General features: G+C 39.2%; 1 protein-coding gene across 10 annotated transcripts in view; it reads left to right on the forward strand.

The window, feature by feature from the left end:
* The window catches only part of LDB2 (LIM domain binding 2), a 217263-nt gene extending 198190 nt beyond the window's left edge, over positions 1 to 19073 (forward strand). For 2 of the 10 annotated variants that reach the window (XM_033060832.2, XM_033060837.2), the window contains exons 6-8: positions 7462 to 7585; positions 8701 to 8852; positions 17781 to 19073. In XM_033060832.2, coding sequence (XP_032916723.1) covers positions 7462 to 7585; positions 8701 to 8852; positions 17781 to 18011 — 507 coding nt within the window. In that variant the 3' untranslated portion in view covers positions 18012 to 19073. Of the gene's footprint in view, positions 1 to 7461; positions 7586 to 8700; positions 8853 to 14966; positions 15110 to 17745 lie in introns of all 10 variants that reach the window. The other 8 variants (XM_042779288.1, XM_033060839.2, XM_042779289.1 and 5 more) reach the window with 8 other exon arrangements.
* Positions 19074 to 21267: the final 2194 nt, after the last annotated feature.

Consider the following 21267-nt stretch of genomic DNA (forward strand, 5'->3'; position numbering starts at 1 on the left):
TTATCAATGAAATTAATGACATTTTGTATGACGTGCAGCAGGCAAAACAGCCATATTTTCAAGTGTCAACATGTGAGAACCATTTAAATATATATCAGTAGTCCTTAAGGGACTTGTGTCTGGATAGGTGCATGAAATTGTTGTTGTTTTTATGTGCATACCTGACTGTTGCCAAATTATTCCTGGCTTAGTATTTTGCCTCTTATCTAGTTAAGATAGGAATCTCTTTAGAACTGAAGGAGCTCAGTGTTTTGTAAAATATATGTATAGCTCTGTCATTATATAAATAATAAGCTGTCAATGCAAATGATCACTAATATTGCAAGTGTTAAGCTGGAATGTCTAATTCCTAGCTTCTTAGGCGATTGCAAATACAAATAATTCTTGACTCAGCATGGTATCACAAAACATGGAAGCTTCTCCCGTGCTGAGAGGTGGCTATTAAATATATCCCAAACCCTGTAAATCTCAGGTTATGGAATTTGTCCCAGAATCTGCTTTTGCTATGGTATTGTGCTGCAGAAACTCATCCTGTATTTTTTAAAGCTAACACAAAATATCGACTCCATATGGTTTTGGAGATGTACTTAAAATATGAGCCAAGTTCAACCTGATGCAGTGCTGTCTTGCTGAACCCTGAGCTAGTCTAAAACATTTTTTTTTCAGAGGTGTAATCTCTGAAAGAAAAGATCATTCATCTCAATGAGATTTTAAGTCAAAGCCTAAAGAAGTTATTTTTAGTAACAGTTTTAAAACCTTTTCATTATTATCTATTTAAATCAAATGTCTTTAATTTAGCAGTAAATAGAGTTAGCATGCTTACACCCTATTTCCAAGCAGTTTCCCACCTCCTTGTAGATTCCTACCTATGTAGCAAACCCAAGGACTTTAGTCTGTTTATACAGAGCCAATTTAAAAAATCTTTGGCACAGAAGGAGTTGGAAATATGGAGAGAACAGTAGTCACAGTAAACAAGCTAGGGATTACTCTGTGGTATTGGACTACTTAAGCTATTGGGGTTAAGAGCTGGCTTTTCATTCTGTCCCAAAGATCATCTAAGGTTTCACTAAAATAAATGACCTTGTGACTGGATTTTGAATATTCAGGTTAAAATAACGGGGTTTATAATTAAAGTTGAAGTAGCTACTGTATTCGCTGCTTGCTACACTAACTACTGTCAAAATTGAACATTTATTTATTCCGTGTATATCATTACATGGGATGTACAATGAACATTTATTAGTTCCACATCTCAGCAGGAGTGCACAGTGGCTCTTCAAAAAGGGAAAGAAGGTAGCAAGAATAGTAAGTAGAGTGATGGGAATCTCAAAGCCCCTTCTTTTGGCTTAAAGTTTATCTTGCAGGGGAGGACTGTGGATATAACTGATCCACTGAAATGCACTGATGGAAGAGACTTGTATTTGACTTGACATACTGGGCAGGAGCTTAAAACAAAGCCAAAGCATTCCCCTCTAGGAAACAAGTATGTGAAAAAACACCTAATTTCTTTCAGTTCATAAAAACCCCAAAACATTTCTCATTTATATCTTCATGTTTTTAATGGAAAACAAAGATGGTTTTTAAGATGGAAATGTTCTGTATTCACATGTGATTCTTAAAAAACACATGCTATTTTGAGCAGTGAATTGCAAGCCGGCCAGTAAAAGAAGCAGCAATATGTTCCTAGGAAATTTTCATTCCTCCCTCTGTTCTGCAGGGGAATGAAACTTACATTAATTCTGAAAAACAAGCAGGAGCAGAGAAATTTAAAATCAGCTATAAGCTTTCTCTGTTTTTAACTCCAGAGAATGAACTGTGTTGAGGACTGCAGCAATGCTTTCCTGTTTCAGTGCCATGCTGTTGGGGGTCCAGGGCACTCAGACAGGATTTTGAAACTACTCCAGGAAGTCAAACTTCCAGGTATGGCTCTTCTACAGGGCCTGAAAAAATAACCATAGAGTGTCCCTTTCCTCACTGCAGGTGTACCAGTAACATATTGTGGACATCTGGAAATGTGTGCCTGTGGATGGGCATAGAGCTGGGGATGTGGATGTGCAGAGACATTTCAGTTCTTTGAAGAAATCCTGTCCCACTGAAGAAATGGGATCTTTCCCAGGGAATGCACTGGGGCCAGATTTCTCTAGCAGCATTAACTGGAGTTGTTTTCTCTAGAGCACATAGAGGGTGTGCAGGGGGAAGACTGCATTCCAGAATGGAAATAAAATGTTGTTGTGTTTAGATTTGTTGGTTAATAATGCAGGGTCTTTGTGGAGGATAAAAAATGAGCTTTAAAAGAAAGAACTGAACCTCTTCAAAGCTGCACATTGTATTCCAGGTATACCTTCACTGTCAACATCTTACCTGAATATTAGCTAATGATTAATACTCCCATTCAAGTGAGGGTTTTGTCACTTTTAGGAGAGGTAGTAAATCAACATGTGCCCTGAATATGCAACAGTTCCTATAATTTTCAAGTGATTAATACAGGCATTTGACCAGGAGAAGTTTCAAGCATCAAGGAGTTAAAACTACATTTCAGTAGAACTTCAGGGAACACTCTCACTGCTGCCCGGTTCCTTGATGGCTCATTCAGAAAAACTGATGTTATATTATACATTAACATTTGTAAGTGCCATCTACATGAAAAATTTTAGCTGTTTCCATTTTTAAAATTGTAATTAGTGAAACTTTTATGTATACAGACAAATTGGGCAGCCACAGGAAGACACTTTAAATTTGCTTATTTTGGTAGCCCATGAGACTTGTTGGCCACCTGACCAGATACGATTCCTGATTTAAAGAAACTGACTGGGTTATTATGTAGTGTCACCAGCTAAATATGGCAAGACTGGAGGCTCACGGATTTCTCTTTAAAACGCAGAAAGCATTAAAGAGCTGAAGGGCTGCCGATCCTTTGTGCTGCCGGCACGGAGGCAGGGGAGCGTGTTGGCTGGGGCAGCTCTGCCACCTGCAGCTCAGCGCCGGCAGGAGCAGCCTTCCCACCGCTAACCAAAAACCCTCCTGGAGGCAAGAGCCTTCATGACGAGGGGAATCGCTAATTAAATTAGAAATAGAGTACATTAGCTTATGGTGTGCAAAAGGTAAAAGAGAGCTTTCACATCGGTCTTTATTGCTAATCTGCACTGCTTCCAGAATGAGCATCTGTTCTCTGAACAGAATGAAAACCCAGCATTAGAACAAAAATCATAAGGCTAAAACTATTCTTGGTGTGACTGGACTGATCTCAGAGCTGAATCTGACCCCTCACTGATGAAGGCCAGTTTGTGCTCTGCTGATAACTGAGGTATTACAGGAAATTATGTGTGGATCCATATTCTCAGAACCCTTTAATTCCTGTCTGCAGTGCCATCACTATCTCCTCATATAAGTCCCTTCTTGAAATACACTGGTTTTTGAAACTTCCGAATTCTAGTCTTCTCCTCCAAAAAATTCATTAAAAAATAAATCAAATTCTTCCAGATGTGTTTCACTAACACCAAAGAGAAAACAAAGCCCCCCAACATGCCTTGCTATGTTCCCTATTTTCACTTTCCTGAGCCCCAGTGGTGTAGCATTACCATTTTGTCAAGTTGGATCCAAGCCCTCTAACTGATAAATTGTCTGTCCAGAGGATCCATATGGAACTCCAGGAAAGTCACTACCAGTCTATATAGTACCAAAATGTGTGCACAGGTCCCAGTGTGTACTGGGCACCCACAAATGCAGGCTGCTCATGCTGGTGATCTCTCAGTGTGAAGTGTTCATCCCTAGAGCTGGCTCCTCCTCACAGCCCTGACAGTGACACAGTGATGGTTCTGAGTAATGGTCACACATCACCACAATGAGCTCAGATAAGATGGCTAATTCTAATAATACAAGCATAATGTGGAGTTCTTTCAGTGGGTTTTAGTACTGCAGAGGGAAAGTATATAATCTATTATGATACACATTGTTCCAAGTATGTTTTAAAAGCTAAAACAAACATAATTTTTCTTTGAACTTTAGGCTTTACACACAATTAAGACACATTCTAGTGCCTGAAACATCCACATGGAGCTTTGTGTGCTTCTGTGACAGCAAGAGCGATCTGGTGGATCAGATCCAGCATCATCTAGGGCATTTCAGCTGGTACTAGACACCTGTGCATAGGCATATGGATCCCACCTCTAGTGTTGCCTAAGTGTGGAACTTGGAAATATCTGTCTTGTCAAGCATTGCCATTAAAGGTTCTGTATTCCTAGGAATGTGGAAATTATTTCTGCAATCATACTTCGTCGCTGCATTAAATTCTTGAAGTCTTTAGGCTATTTTCTTGGGTAACTGATTTCAAGCTGTGAAGAAACTGCTTGAAGAAGAGATTGGTTTAGTTGGTGTTCCAAACATTATTAATATAGTACTATGGTAAAAACTTGTACATTTTGGTATTATCCAGTGCTTAAAAAAACATTAAAATGGATGTTTTGAAGAAATCCCACAGAGGGAGACTAGATGATCTGTGGGGAATAGACAGTTTAAGCCTCAGGCTTCGTCTATATGCCAATGAATGCAGGAGTATAAAACATTTCATTAGCTTTGTTTTAAGAACTCTCTCTGTCAACCCAGCCTGCCAGTTACCTGCTCACCAGTGGTTAAAGACAGCAGGTGGTTTTGGCCAATCAAACTTTTAAATGCATCTTGTCCCCACATTTTTAATCCAGCTTTTTTGAAAAAACCAAGTGACTGATTGTCACTGGCAAGTTCCTTGGACTTAAGATAATTGGAGCACAATCATTTCCTCTTTCAAGGATTTGGGTTTGAGTCATTTTAGATTTCAAGTGGGTCTCAAAGGTCACCAAAAAAGACTATGAGATATGATATCAATCATTTTTAATCCAGTTCATTTTACACTTATGCCCAATTCACATGAGCTAGATGTATTTAAAACTATAGAGTTCAATGCCCTTCTATTACTCAAGTATCCAAAGCTGACCTTCAAATTTTCAGACTTTAGAGGAAAAAATGGTTGTGAATTCCCAAAAAAACAGAAGAAGAATTCATGTGAGTAGGTACAGCTCCCAAGTATCCAGAAGGTGAGACTTTCCCATGTCCTAGAGTAGGGCCCTCAGTGCCCATATTTTTTTTCTCTATGTAAGTGAGATCAGTCAAGCATTTCTACATATTGGGTCTGTATTCAATTTTAATCTTGTGTGTGAAGTGAAAGAGATTATATACAGTATTAGCAGTCGAGATATCCACAGGCAGCAGGGACAGAGTAGTTCTCAGTGCACATTATGGTTAGAGCACAATAGCAAACATCTTTGCCAAGATGATAAAGAAGAAACATTCTCTTTGTTGCCAGCAATGAATATCTAGGGAAGAGTAAGTGTATCATGAATAAAGTGTCCCTAAGGAAATGTTGGAAGAACCTATATACATATTTACGTATTTTTAGTCCCAACAGCAGTAGAGCTATGTGAGTCCAGTGCTCTGCCCAGGGTAACTAGTTTGTTCAGAATCATCACAAATATCTTTTTCATGCTTGCTGCTATCAGCTCATAATGAGAAAATTTAGGCAGCTGTGCCAGAAACCCAGACTTTTGAGAGTCAAAACAATGGTGTCCATTATGATCACAAATCTCTTTCTCTCTCACATACACACACACACAAAACCTGAGCAAGCACCTGCAGGTTTCAGAATAAATTGAATATGAACTCAAAATACAACACCTTTTTCACAGCATAAACTGGATCCTGCATATATTATAGGACTTGATCATCTTAATATTTGTTAGAATATTGAACTAGATGAAAATCTAAGCCCAGAGTTCACTATCTGATAGCAGTTTTCTGTCTATTAGATTATCTTGTCGATATTTATTTACAAAAAATATGTAAAAACTGTGTAAGAAAATCTTCAAGGCAACTGCAGATTCAATTTCTACAGTGGGAAAATATAATTTCTCATACTGAAGCTCTTCATTCTCCCTGCTGCTTTATGTTATCTCTGTTTTAACTGCTGTTAATGAAAGGCTCGTCAAACAGCAGTGCCAATACACAGTAATATTTAAATGCTGAATTAGTCTCAGTCTTCGTGGCAGCTCCCTTTCAACTATTTTGCCTGCATACTTTGCATCCCCACTTATATGAATGAGAGAAGGGTGCACGTGGGGAGAATGGAGCAAGCATTGCTCATCTCTGCAGCCCAGAGAGAAGAATTTTCTTGTCTTATCAATTTGTAAAAGAATAAAGGGAAAACATCTCCTGATGAAGTAAATCCTGGATACTCCTTCAGCAAAACTTCCTAAAATTAAGTAAATCATTCAAAACAAGACTTTGCTTAAGTTACACCTTTCTTCAGTTGCCATTCTAACTTCTAATAATTTGATCAACTTGTTGCCCTACTTGTGCTGGTAAAAAAAACCAAACCTGTCCCTGCTTCTAAATGCAGTTCTGCTTTGAAAAGTGACTAAAAATTACATGCAGGCTCCATGCTTATTCTGTGCCAGCTACTTCTTTATCATGTGTGCTCAGTTTGCAAGTAAGGAACCATTTCCTCCTGTATACCTGCAAATTTTAGGTAGAACCTTTAGGTGAACCTGGATTTTTTTTTTCTGACTTAGGATGCCTAAAAACCAAGGCTCTGGCAAACAAGAGTAAGCCCTCAGTTACACATGTGAAATTTTGTAGCCTTCTATGGCTTTGAGTGAGGTTTAAATGAGGAAATGATTCTGTGGTTATAAACAGAAGAAAATAGAAAGCAGTGCAATGCTCTTTCTGCTGGATCTGCTGTGCTAACAGGAGTAGAAAGCAGTGAACAATAATTTTAATTATTAAGTGAACAGATAGAAATTGTATAGGACTCTATTTTTAAAAAGGTGTTTGAAAATCCATGTTTTCAGAAATCTCTGTGTTATATTCTGCATTCAAGCAGACAAGAAAAATAAAGTGCTTCTCTTTTTCTCTCATATGTGTCATTCATGTGATAGAATAGAGTGTATAATCCTCACATAACAAAAAAAGCCCAAAATTACCTGGTTTATTTTGTATGCAATATCAAAATAAAATATCATTTACAAGAAGTTCTCATTGTGGTGTGCAGCAGGTCAGAAGAATATATTTTACTGTAGAGGAATGATAATCCACTATGGGCATTTTATTATTTATTAATCTTTGCAACTTTGGCAATGAAGCATGAACATTTTCTAGCCTTCTGAAATCTCTGTAGCCTGGAAGACTAGAGTTGAAGTTTCTCTAGTACCTCCAAAAATTACCTAGGATTATAAATAGCAAGAAAAAGTTTTCCCTATTCAGAGTTTTGATTTTGCAATCCAAGTGCAGATTAAACTGAACATGTACAAGGCATGCTCTGTTAACAAGAATAAAAAAATCCAAAAATACAATTATAATTTCCAGCTACATAAATAATGATCAATGGAGCTTTTGCTTGGATGAAATTGTTCTATTCTGATTTTTTTCTTCCAGTTGTGTGTAATACTGGAGCCAATGCAGGAACTGATGTCAAGACATAAAACTTACAATCTAAGTCCTCGAGACTGCTTGAAGACGTGCTTATTTCAAAAATGGCAGAGAATGGTGGCCCCACCAGGTATGTTTTACTTCCAATATTCCACTTTATTTATTGTTAATAGTAAAATTAATAGAGAAGCAATGGAAAGTTTACTTATAAAGGAAAGTAATAAAAATTAACAATGCTTCCAAAGCAAGCCTGGAAATTATTCTGATATTTTATGATTTCAGTCTGACACAACTGATTTATAGATGTGCACGCTGAGATGGCTTCACCATGACTAGGATATAATTTAGTACAAAAATATGTGTAGATGGAATGCAAAATGCCTACTGGCTCCATTAGAATTCATTGTTTATGTAATCCTGCTTCCTGCTGTGACTCTGAAATTACAGCTACAATTCATAATTAATTGTCTTTGAGACTAATATCGAGTTATTTGCAGGCCTGGACCTAACCTCCTTCCTCTTACACCTCAAAATAATAACTCTCTTTTTTCAGATTATAAAGCTTTTTATATCTAAGAGTGTTCACATGGGTGCCCAGGCCAAATTTTGAGAAGAACAATTGCCCCTCTGTGCTTTGCCAGTGTAAGCAAAGCTGTGTAATTGTCCTGATTGGATCTGAGTTTTGCAGGCTTGCAGGGCAATGGCATTAGCACACTTTATGGGTTCTCTGGGGAGCAGCAGTTTGAAAGGTGAAGCCCACACAGGATGTAGAGGGAGCTCAAAGGGTGGTTGCTTGCTGCCTGCTGCATGGATGGCAGCACTAGGGTAGAAAGCTCCTTTAGCCTTTGTCTTTGGCTGGATCATTTGAGGCTGTACCCTACATCACAGCAAGACCTGCGTTTTTGTGTAGCACCATTTCTTGCTGGGTGATCTTCAGCAAGTTCCACAGCCACTTGGACCATTATGATGATCATTATCATTACTCCCATCAGTAAAATGCTTTTATAGACAATGCTGGGACAATAAGCTTTTTTAATCCATCAGAAAAAAATTGAAAGCAGATTCCATTGGTTTGGGTCCAAATATCATTCTATGGTTTATATGTTAAATCTGACACAACTGCTTCTATTAAACTTAGCAATTTAAAACTAATTGAAAAAAATATTTCAGCACTTCTTATGGATTATTTTAGTTCAGGCTTTACAGTATCTGCTATTTGCTTTCCTTCTTATCATTTTATTGCAGCAGAACCCACAAGACAACCAACAACCAAACGGAGAAAAAGGAAAAATTCTACCAGCAGCACTTCCAACAGTAGTGCTGGGAACAACGCAAATAGTACCAACAGCAAGAAAAAGTCAGCTGCTGCAAACCTGAGTCTATCAAGTCAGGTACCTGTAAGTCTCACTTTCCTTTTAGGCCTGAATCACTTACAGTGCTTTCATTCTTTGCATACATTGTAAAGAAGGTGCATTCTTGAGCCAAAACTGCCACAAGCAAAAGGCAATCTTGCACAGTGTGTTGTGGAAGCTGAGGAATTAGTGGAGAGGTGTGAAGAAGCTGTTCTGCAGTGCAACTTTAATGCAGGACCCTCAAACAGAAGTGTCCTGAGGATCAGATGTGATTTTTTAAAGGTCTGGGACAGTTCCCCTTTTTGCCAGGGGGAGTCCCTCCACTAGTGGTGGCACTCGTATTAGGCCTTGTGTTTTTAGACATGAGTCTTGCAGGATTCATCTGCCAGGTGCTAAGTGAGGATGTGTCCCAGTGGTGCAGGACAGCTGTACCTGAGGAAGCCTCTGGTCTCTCTGTGTTAGTGCCTTACCTCTAATTGGTGCCAGGTTCAGATGCTGAACAGGAACAGGTTATGATTTTATTTACCTGCAGAGCTTATTTCTTTGTCCAATCACTCCACTTGCAGAGGGTAGATCCTCTGGAATGTGGCTCCCAGCTTATCCACCCTGCTAGCTGCAACTGTGACATCCTAATTGTATAGGGAGACACCAAGTCATTTCCAGAGCAGCAACTGTCTCAGCACTTTAATAATGTCACATTTACTGCCTTAGTCACAATATAGGGGTAATCAGACCCCAAATTATGACAAAGTGTGCCTTAGTCAATAAGGAGATAGCTTATGCATTTTAAAGCTCAGTAAATTAATTTGATATTATAGGAAACATAAAGTCATATCCTGGGAATAACATGCAGGTATTTTTATTGGATTTCTGATCAGCAGATAGGAAGGAGTTAGATGGCTTCTGAAACCTGACAAAGAATATAGGCATTTTGTTAGCACAAAGCAGACACTTCCTAGGAAGCTTGAATATCCAGATAAAAAAAAATAAAGAGGAGTAGACTAATACCAGTGAAATGAAATTAAGATTTTTGTTTAGCAACTGATGTAGCAATCCACTCGTTTACAGCTTTGGGCTTCAGTACATTAAACTCATATTTCCTCCTTGTCATATTAAAATTGGCTCGCACCCCCAGAGTCAGATTCTTTCCCTAATATAGGCATCTCTGTGTTTTTCTGGCAGCACAAAGCTGTCACAAGGCTGACTACCTGATCTCCTGGTGGCAGGCACCACTCTGCCCCACTGATGGTGTCTGCCAGAAAATCCTTTGGTTCAATATTCAGCCATATTTAAGAAAAAACTGCAATGAAGTGCAAAACCAAGCAGCCAGCTAGTTCCCTGCTATCTCCAACTTTGAAGCACACTAAAATAATTTTCTGTCAGCTACACCCTGCTCAGAGTTCAGCAGGACCAGAATCTGACCCCCTGCCTCTCTTCAGCCTGCTCCTCCCTGGAGAGAGGACTTTTGTTGCCTTCAGTGGTAGCCGTGTGTGCTTGAAGGTTTGAATGTGACTGAGCCCTCTGATAGTTACCTGTCACTCCCACTGATATTGAAAGTGACTTCAGGTGCTGAAGGCCACTCCTGACAGATGAAGTAGTCAAGGCTGCTCTTCTGATAGCGATGACAGTTGAGCATCTGAGACATATTGGTGAAGTTTATTATGGTATGAGGGATGGATTTTTAGCCTTCATTTGCTTTCAGGATGTTGCATACTCAATGTTTTTCAATATTCTTTGCTTTCTGTATCAGAGTAGCAAAATGGTCCAAACTCTTTTGTATGGAGGATCAGGTTCCATTTTTAGGACACTGTTCCTTTCCATCTGCAGAGGGGAAAATGCTTAGCTGTTTGTTTGACATACTAACAGCTCTTCCCATCTTCCCCACAGCAAAGATAGCAAACCAGATGGAATTGATGGTTTGGCCACCCTGTAGAGTAGACAGAACTCAAAAAAATTTTAGCAGGAGGATATTTTGGTGTAAAACTATTCAACGCTTTTCAGTTTAATAAAGAGATGTTATCCCACGCTTCTTCAAAATTATGCATTCTTTGAAGTGGACCTTGTTGCCATTGCTTTCTGAAGATAGCTGCAGGTAGCAGCTGTTTCTTTTCCATAACTGTACCTTAAAGTGTATCATTTAGTAGTTAGATTTTGTTTCCCTTACATGCAATAGAAGACAAGAAATCTTTTAACACAATTTGGCAGTTTTCAATTCACTAAAATATTCATTTGGCCATACAGCTTTTTGTGAATGGGACTTTCCTGCTCAGTAGAAAAAACCACCACCCTACTGAAATCATTCACTTTCAGTGTTAAAAGCATTTCCCCTCTCCTTGTTAGAGAAGAGGAATGGAATCACTGCATTTTCTATCTAGATTACTCAAACAACCAGAGCTAGTTTCAGTTCCATTTTTCTCATCCTCCTCTCTGGAGACCCCCACAATAAGCTCATATCTATATCAACCCTGGATTAATATGAAGTCCTGTATTCCAACTTTCTCTTTTTCTCCAATGATTTCTTCCCTGCCAGCAAAGTCAGTCTCTCCACCATAATCACATCTAATTTCCTGTCTCTTTTATGCTTCTATGTTGTTTTAACTTTGATAGTAAATTAATCCTGATTAAATAGTGTTTTCTTAGCCTCCATTCCATGTGATATTTCCTGGTTTAGGACATTGGTAATTATTCCATTTTGCTCCTGCATTAATATTGCATACACTCTGACAAATATGTGAACTTACCATATACCTCATCCAGACTTCTCACTCACACCATTAACTTCTGTTTCTTCAATGAGGTCTTCATGCCTGGAGAGGCAAATGTCCCATGCTCAGGATAACGTCCAGAAAACAGAAGTACCATCAGCTGTGGCAAAGCTTGAAACTTCAAAGTTTTCTCATTTTCCCCACAGCCCCTTCCAGCTCTTCTGATAAATGCACTGGTCTGAGAAAATCTTGATTAATGAGAGAATGTTACTTGTCACCTAGACATTCTTCTACTAGTAGAAAGAGAAGGTTGTGCCATTTCCTCCACCTGCATTATTTTCTGATCAGTTGTCCCAGCAGGGACAGGGCAGACACTGCAGAGCCAAGTCCAGAAAGAGAAATGACGCGATTGTGTTTCGTGCATGGGTCAGGTTGGCACTGAATCCTGAAGTTCAGTTGTTGAAGCCTATTCAACCAGTATCATTTGTGCTCCTTGTGCTACCTTAAATTTATTAGCACTTCCACAGTGCTGACACATTCTGATACATCTCTAGTGACAATCCATAAAAGCATCTGAAGGGTCTTTGCTAATGGGTGGGTATCTTCTCTCTCATCAGGAATTTGAAAATGTTCACTCTCAGTCCATCCTCTAATCTCCAAATATTGCTTATACTTTCTCAACTGTAATAAATAAAATACAAAGTTTTGTCTTTTTCACAGTCACTTGCACTCTATTCTACCCATTTTCTCTTAAGATGGTGGGATAAACTCTGTTTTCTGTGATTCTGATGATTCTCTGGCTACTGATTGCAGACCTTCAGTATCTCTTGTCAACATGATTCTTCTGGCCCAAGCCTTTTGTTTAATATCTTTTCTATGTATTACATATTTTCTACATGTTTCCTATATTCTTAATACAAATGCAGTTAGTCAGTGTGCCCCATGATGGCACCACACAACTCATTCTTAGGCTGGCCCATTGCTTGTCCAGTGATGCTTTTGACCCAAATCCTGTAGGTGCTGAGGCAACACACTGTAGTGTGGTGAAAGTTGAACTAAGTGCTGCTAAAGTCAGTCCAGTAGCACAAGCACAAAAACGTTTTTCTCACCAGAAGTTTTCTTTTCTCAGGCTCTCGTGGGTGGAGGCTCAGTACTGCCAGTGCTTCCGATAGATGCATTGGCTGGTTTTAGTGCATAAAGAAAACAGACAGGACAGGGACCCAGAAACTGTAGTCCACTCATCTGCCTTAGTCTCAGCAGATGCCAGTAATTTAAACTTGGATCTGTTCATATTCTCAATCACAACTGATCTTTGGAAGGCTCATTGGGCAGAAACTGGAGTTACCAATTTCCGCTTTACTCTAGACAAAGAGCAAAGTTGGGCAAGAGTCCTTCTGCAAGGTTCATAGAAAACTTTCTAGTGTTAGCCTCCCTACCATTTTAAAGAAGTTAGTTACCTAATTAGTTTGTGTCATTGATATACTACTTACACAGTACTAATAATTTCCTCTAGTATTTGAAACTAGCTGTAATATTTTCCCAAGCCTTTGCTCAGTTTTCAAGCATTCTTACTGGCTAAAATCATATTCCTTAGCATTTTTCATATTCTTGTGTTTCAAATAAAACTTTCTTGAAAGCCCAAACCCTTGTACTGTAGAGCAGTGATTTGTATACTGTGATCTGTGGATTATAGAAAGGCTCCATACAGCTATTTTCACCTAAATGCTACTCTCTGTTAAGTTTGATTAAAACAGGGCACGTTGATCCATTTTCATATATTTGAAACTTGATAGCAATCCACGACTCTCACAAACTCTCAGAACCATTGCTCTATGCTGCTCCCAGTCATCACCACAGAAATTAATAGATGGATTGTGCTTTCATTTACTAAAGAAGATGAGTGTAATGCTGTAACCATGAACCCAGTGAAATACCGTGTGTTGGAAAGAATAAAGCATCACTAGATGCCACTGTGTAAGTGAAACATTCTTTGTTACATCAAGGGTCTTAAGTAGAACCTTCTTGCACACTTTAAGCAAGTTACATACCTCCAATAGTCTTTCTCTTTTTAGATCTCTGTAAGCTCCTCAGAAACCAAATCCATAAGTAAACCTGCTGATGTGGAAGGGAGCAATACAATCTCTTACACGTTTCAGAACCAGGGTAGGTGTAGGTGGTTTGTAGTGGATGTTGTGGAACCAGAGCTGCAGTTCCAGGGCCAGAGATTAGTGTCAGAAACTATTCCATGTCTCAAAACCATGCAATTCAGAATCTAAGATTTAGTAGTAAGGAGATGAGAGAGAATAACTTTGTTTCCAGTTCTTGTGCTTTAGGAAAAACATTCCAAACAAGAACAGAATGTCAAGTTAACAGTGGGAACTATGATGAGATGTGAACGATTTTTCTCTAGGAAGTGTTTACTCTGAAACCTAATTAAAATGTCATTTCTGTTTCTAAAGATCATTTCAATACCAACATCAGTCTGATGTTCTTCTCATGGAAGCAGTGACCATTATGGGTGTGGGCAGCAGTGGGGCTCTCAGTCATTTATGATTTTTGTGCCAAGGAGATAAAATGTCGATTATTAAAATAAATACCACTAACACGGTTCCATAAGAAGGAAAGTAGGAGGAGGAATCCTTCTTCTCTTGACATAGCACTTAGAGGTATGCTATCTGCTAAAACTAGTGCAACTTCCAGTCCTTGAAAGGATGAGATATGCTTGAATGATATACTTAAGAGTGCCAGGAATTTTTAATTACTTTAGGTTTGTGAAGTTTGTCTGCTTCTGGGGGCTATGACAACAGAGCACTGTAACATACTGGGCAAGGCTACGTATTAACAGCAGCAAAGCTGGCAGGCTCAGGGATGGGGAATTTTACCAGATATTTTTACCTCCAAACTTCACTAAGACATTGTTTAGACATAGGATGATCCCAAGTTTAAAAGTGCAGTCACTTAACTGGGCAGGGCAGAGCTAAATTTTGAGGCTTGGTATAAAAATAAAAGATGAAACCTACAAATGACCAGTCTGTTACATAGAAGTGCTTGCATCTGAGTGTTGTGTGAAGTGATCTCTGTGTATAGTTTATATGCATCAATTTAAGTTTGGGTGGCAATTAGGGCTATTACAGGATGAAAGGTATGATATACATGAAAGTTGCTTTTCTGGTTATATAATAAAATACTACATTTCTATCACATAATGTAAAACAACCACTGCTTTATTTACAATGCTTCACTACAACCATATTTTACTATCATGAGACATTCCTTGACCAAAAATGTTGTTTCTAATCACAGAGTAAATTAATAAGATTGAGTGACTACAGTCTAAATTTTTTAAACTAATTTAGTCTAATATGTGCTACCATAACTAGGCCATAGCAGTGTGTGCTGCCATGCAAGAGACTAGGGTTTAATTCTTGGATTCTGCTTCTCACTCCATGAGCAGGAGCTAGGAGCACTCCAGAGCTGCAGCCTCAACCCTGGGAGGGATGGAGCCTTGTGTCATTCAACAGCAGTGACCCCCACTGGCCAATTTAAGGAGAAGCATTGAGGGGCTTTAAAAGGAGTCACTTCCAGTCCTCCTCAGAGGTTGGTGGTCATTGCACGGGATCTAGTGAGTGGAGGTTCAATGGGGTGCACTTGGTGGGGTCTTCAGCTTTCAGTCTGAGGAGCAGAATCCTCTGGGGAGGAGACAGCATGTGCGCTTCCTGAGACACTATTTTTGCCTGATATAAGTGGCAAGATTGTCAAGAATTTTTTTTCAGATGTCCTGTAACGAATGCTGTGATATCTATCTTTTAAATAGAGGGAAAACTCCACTAACCTCAATATAACTGTAGCTCAATTCCCAGAGAGAGAGAGAGACTCAATAGCATAGAGGGAAATACAAGTGCAAACTGTTTTCTCAGGGGGAGTCATTATACGAAAGGAATAATATTTGCAATGAACCTGAGAAATTAGAGGTGGAAATACTCAAAGGTCATTGAACATGTCCCCACTGATGCACAAATGTTTCCTACCACAGACTGAGATTTTTTCCCAGCCTAGCGTTAGGTGACCTGAGCAGTAAAACTAGCACTGTTCCAGTGGGTTCATTAATCCTCAGCCTGCCATTATCAGGAACAGAAATACTGTCTTAGCAGTGGGGATTACATTTTTGTCTACTTAATGCCATCTTAGTACCCTAGTCTACATCTCCTCAGATTGGCCTAAAGTGATTGTCTTCCTTTCAGCACTTGCAGCTGTTTAGCATATTTCCCCTCCCAATCATTTTGTGGATGTAAAACATATTTAATTCTTATACATGGCCTCCCCAGCCAGCTGTTGCAGCCCCATAGTGATTTTTGATGCGCTTGTCTAAGTCTCATCCGAATCACTGACCTCTTGCTGGTATGGCAACAGAGAGAGCTTGAGGCCTGTCCTTGAGAGTGCCAGAAAGGAGCTGTTGCCACCTGGGTCTGTGATTCTGTGTTCCAGCCTCTTGGTCCTTTTTGGCTGCCATATATCACTGCACACTCACGCCCAACTCGCTGTCCTCTGCCAGGTCTCCTTCGTCATTAATGCTCTCGGTACAATGGGATCAGGGCTGGTTCAGCAGTGCACACTAATACTGCCTGTTGGGAGAGAGATGGGATAAATTAGAATAAACTTTTGCTTATGAACACCTTTGTCTTTTAAACTTCTCTGTCACAATGCTGTGTGTTAGGTTTTTTAACCAAGTAGTTTATGGATACATGGAGTAACAAAACAGACAAAGACAAGAAGAAATAATGTAACAATTTTCATATACTCATAATTTTTTTTACATAGCACAGGCTGAAAATGTGACACAAGCGTTCTTTTGTAACATGCCAGCCTTTGCTGAGGGATATCAAGAAACAGCATAAACACTTGCAGGCAATAATTTGTATTGTTTTGTGGGGAAGGAAGTAGATATCTGATTAAGAAGAAACCTTATTAAATGCAAACATTTGTCTTCTGTTTGCTTTTAACATTCATAAGGAGGAACAGATCCATTAAAAAATGAATCCGTTGTTCACTAGGATTCTTGGAAAGGCTTGTTAAATCAGCAGGAACAAAGCTACACATCTGGAATTACTGCACTTCTACCAAGCACTACCTGATGCCCTGACACCTGAGCTGCATGAAAAGATGCATCCCACATATTTCTTTAGCTGTTAGCACAGCAGCCTGATTCTCCCTTGAACAGGGAGAACAAGAGAGCTCTCTGGCTTTGCACCTTTGCTTTCCAATCTCAAGTTTGCACCTTTCTATCCCATGCTGCTTAGGTTTTTTTGCAGCAAATCTGTTATGCACTGGAGTACAGTAGGCGGTTTACTTGTTTTCATGGAAGGACAATTTGTACTTAAAGCAGTGATTAGATGAATTCTTTCTTTCTTGCATGCTTTAGTTTCTGATGAGTACTAGTTTCATCAGTGTAATTATAATTAGCACTCTTCATCTTGCTTTTACGGTACCAGCTGGACAGATTGGTCCTCTTACTGCACAGATTGGCGGCAGGGTTGCCTACATGGAGTTAGGTGACAGGCACCATGAAATAACAGATGGTAAATTCAGGGCTTGTTGGCAATCAGCAGGTTTTTGCTAATGACTTAATTAGCTATGCAAATTGTCAAATCAGTGTGAACATTGTTTTTATCGAAAACTTTACCTAAATTAATTACCATAATTAAGTAGCAGAATGTCAAGTATATTGGATGCGTAAAAGGGCTTGGCTGGCTATGGATAAGAGAGTTACCATCTTTATTAGTGTATGAGTGCTGTGCTCCACGTTTGAGAAGTCTGAGGATAAGAAATGTGGTTTCTTTTAAACTACTTTTAAAATATGCATATCACCAAGTTCCAACTGAGATACACCCTGGTGCCTTTCCAAAGCAAATGGCTCAGGAAGGATTTACTGGGTAAAGGCTACATATTTCAAGGAGAAGTTTAAAGGCAGTTTCATAGCCTGTTTGTTTGCTTAAAATCAGGCATATTTTTCAGCCTACCTGCTTCTTAGTTCTGGGGTTTCTGAGATCCAGAGCCATGAGCATGTGACTATAGAGATGTGTTATTGTTTTTAATTATATTAGAAACAAAGTGTAAGCCTCTCTCCTTGTTCCTACTATGTGGGAACTTTTAACTTTGTTTTTCAAATGTCACAAAGTTAAAGAGATGCAAATTCTCTAACCTAATTTTTTTAAGTTGATTTTTTCTCTCTCAAGGTTTCCATATAACAAATATTGGGTGCTGTTCACAGGATGTGATGGTGGTAGGAGAACCAACTCTGATGGGAGGCGAATTCGGGGATGAAGACGAAAGGCTTATCACTAGATTAGAGAATACACAGTATGATGCAGCAAATGGCATGGATGATGAAGAAGATTTCAACAATTCACCTGCACTGGGAAATAACAGCCCGTGGAACAGCAAACCTCCTGCTAACCAGGAGACTAAATCTGAAAACCCCACACCACAAGCTTCCCAATAGGTTATTCTGCAGCAGTTCCCACTGCAATGTACCTCAGTGGGTTATTAATTACTGTTTCACAGCATTCTTCAAAATAAAATTTCAAATAAACACCTTTCAAATGATACAGTATCTATTTCTAAACTAAAGCTATCCAACTCTTTTTTTGTTAAGGAAAACTCTTGTATAAGCTTCCATATACATTTCTTGGAAGTATTGTCATACAACTAGATACTGGCACTGACCTCAATTAAAATAATTGAAAATCAAACAGCATCTCATGGCAAGTTTCTGACAGTGCATTTTATTGGAAGGGGTTGTTTTTTTCCTCATCAGACAATGGCCATATTTTAACAAGTCATCAGTGCTCAGGATCTCATTAACATAACTATGTAAAACTTTTTACAATTGTAATATATTTTCTGCTTTTCAACTTGCACCTGAAATTTCTTGTTTCAGAAAAAGGTCAGCTTTTAAGGAAAAGTAATTTAAAGTAACTTTTGTTCATTCCTTTTCTTTCATCAGTTAATCATTTAAAGGATCCAGCATTTTTAATTTACATTTAGCTGATGCCAGTAGATACTCTATCCATCATTTAATAAAAATACTGAAACAAGAAATGTCTTTTTTTCATCGAAGACATGAGAAATATTTTTATGTGGAAAAAGACACCCAGTCCTATGAGAGTTTATGCTTTGTAAAATTGCTGTCGATCCAGATATTTTAAAGCCATGTAATCCATTAACTTTGTGGGCAGCTTAATAAATCTAAAACTTTTGTGTTTTTATTATTGTATCTAAGTTGGCTTTGTTGTTATTTCTTTTCATAGTATATTTCTTGTATAATATTTTTGTAAAGCCCTCATTTTTTGTTTTACTTTTTTGTTTTGTTTTGTTTTTTATTCCGGTGTATTTATGTGAAACTTTATAAAAAAAAGAAACTAATTTTTTTCATTTACATATTAATATGTTCAGCTCATCATGTAAAGACACAGTGAGTCAGTGTGTTATATAATACAACTGTATTTTATGTATGCTTTGCCAATAAGTGTGCCAATAAACTGTGTTAACAAATGTGCTCTTATACAGTGCATTTACAGCTCCTTGTATGCACAACACACACCTGTGTTCAGGATCATGCACCAGGGACTTCTGGAATTAGTGTTTCACTGAATTGCAGTCTTTTTCCAGCTAAAGGGAAAGCCTATGGTTGGGTGTGAGTGGCTTGCAGCTCCATTTGGCTTGATGCTCTTTTTCCAACAATAACGATGTGCGGCAGCACAGGTGAGTTACAGCAGTGAGAGCCAGGAGTGAGGGAGTGCTGGGCACCCAGCCAGAGCAGCTCCATCCTGAACTCTGCATCACTTGCCTTCCAGGGCCGGGGCTTATCGGAGCAGGGATTCCACTCTGCTGAATTCTCTCTGATAGTGTTATGATGAGTCCCTCAACTGGCAATGAGAGGATTTTTTAAATCCTCCTTTCTTTGCTTTGCTATCATATCAATTGTTCACGGGTGCCAGTGAAACCCCTGCAGTGGTGCAGCCGCTCTGGGCACAGCCCAGCCTGCAAAGCCCTGGGCTGAGCTGGAGGACTGAGGCACACATCCACATAACCAGGCACCTGGGAAGCCCTGCAAGGTGCACCCTGAGAATGGCAAACACAGGGAGAACTGTCAGCAGAGAGATGCTGAATCTGCACAATCCTGCCTTTTGTGCAGGGGAGTGGTGTTTTGTTCTTCCCTGAAACTCTACTTTCGATATTGCTGACATTGTAAGAGCAGCTGAAGAACTCCTCAGGTTTTTTTTAGTGGCTGTGCATATACCCAGAAGCCAGCCTAGGGATATGTGTCTCCTTAGCATATACACAAATTTTTTTAACCATGCTTCTGCTGGTTCTACCAAACAGTTTTGAAACCAGCACTGCAGAAGGAATACAAGGCAAAGCACCCTGTGTGACCTCTTGGTTCTTGCCCCAGGAACCAGCCTTGGCCCCTGATCTGGGCCCATGCTCCTGCCAGAAAAATCCTTGTTCAATGAATTTTGGCACTCGTGGTACTCCTTGCAGGCAGATAGCCTAAAAGACACTCCAAGCTCTAGAGCACAAAGGATATCAACTATAGAATTTTAAACTAGTTAAATAACAAACTTGCATAGCCATGCTGCTCCTTATCATGCAATGACTTCATCAGCCCTGATTTTTCCATGTAAATAATTAAATTTGCAATGTATTCTGTTAAGGGATCTCTGGCTTCTATATAACCGCTATAACATTACAATTATACACTGTAATTCTAATGTTCAAGAACACTAATCATTCATATTACATCTCCATGAGCACACTCCAAAAGGCGTTCCTTATTATTAATCTTTCAAGACTGGCACTACTATTTCAATTTTTAAAAGATTTATGATGTGATATTACTCCTGTTGTTTCAGTAAATAAACACAGGAACGCTTGAAAAATGGGCAACAGACTCCTTAGAGTGCTGTCCTTGAATTAATCTCCAAGGACACTTTCTCCATATCTCCTCAAAACCCTCGTCTGCAAGCTATCAATCCACCCTATTGAGGTTAGGGTGAGCAACAGACACAACTAGCTGATTTTATTTATTCACTTATTTATTCATAAATGTCCAAAATGGAGCAGCTTGAGGAAGTGGTTGAGATGGACAGCAGCTGCACACGCAGTCTCCTCCTGCTACATCCTCCTCCCCTGTGCCCTGGGCTGCTGCATGAGATTTTCATTTCATGTTTGAAATGACATGGTAGATTCAAGACAGTGCCTATGATCCCATTTCTGATCCTAAGAGCTCCTGCCCTGTCCTCAGGAATTGTCCCCACGGGTTGAGGATGAAAGAACAATGATCACATGAACTAATGGATTTTATGGCTTTTGGTTGGGGTTGTCATTAAGTGACACTGTGGCTTCTGTGTCTGCCTGGCACAGAGCAGTGGGAAAGGTGGACAAACACCACAGGTGAGTTGAAGCTGCAGCCTGAAGAATGAAAGCTGGAAACCAATAGTTAATTTTACTGTAATCTAATCTCACCACCTACCAGAACATTGTATCTCCCTTAGAACTTGGAAGGAAATAATGTTTTTGGCACTTCCCCCTTGGGACCCCTGAAGCTATTAAAAGGAGGAAGGAAACTTATCTCATGATGTTGAAATACTTTCAAAAAGAAAGCTCTTGTTTGTTTTAGCTAAATGGAGGGAAATACTGGCCCTGAGAAGTGCCTGTACAAATCAGAGGGAGGAAATTCCAGGAGTTTACTTGGA

This window comes from Catharus ustulatus, chromosome 5 (assembly GCF_009819885.2).
Source record: "Catharus ustulatus isolate bCatUst1 chromosome 5, bCatUst1.pri.v2, whole genome shotgun sequence".
In the NCBI taxonomy this organism is placed as follows: domain Eukaryota; kingdom Metazoa; phylum Chordata; class Aves; order Passeriformes; family Turdidae; genus Catharus; species Catharus ustulatus.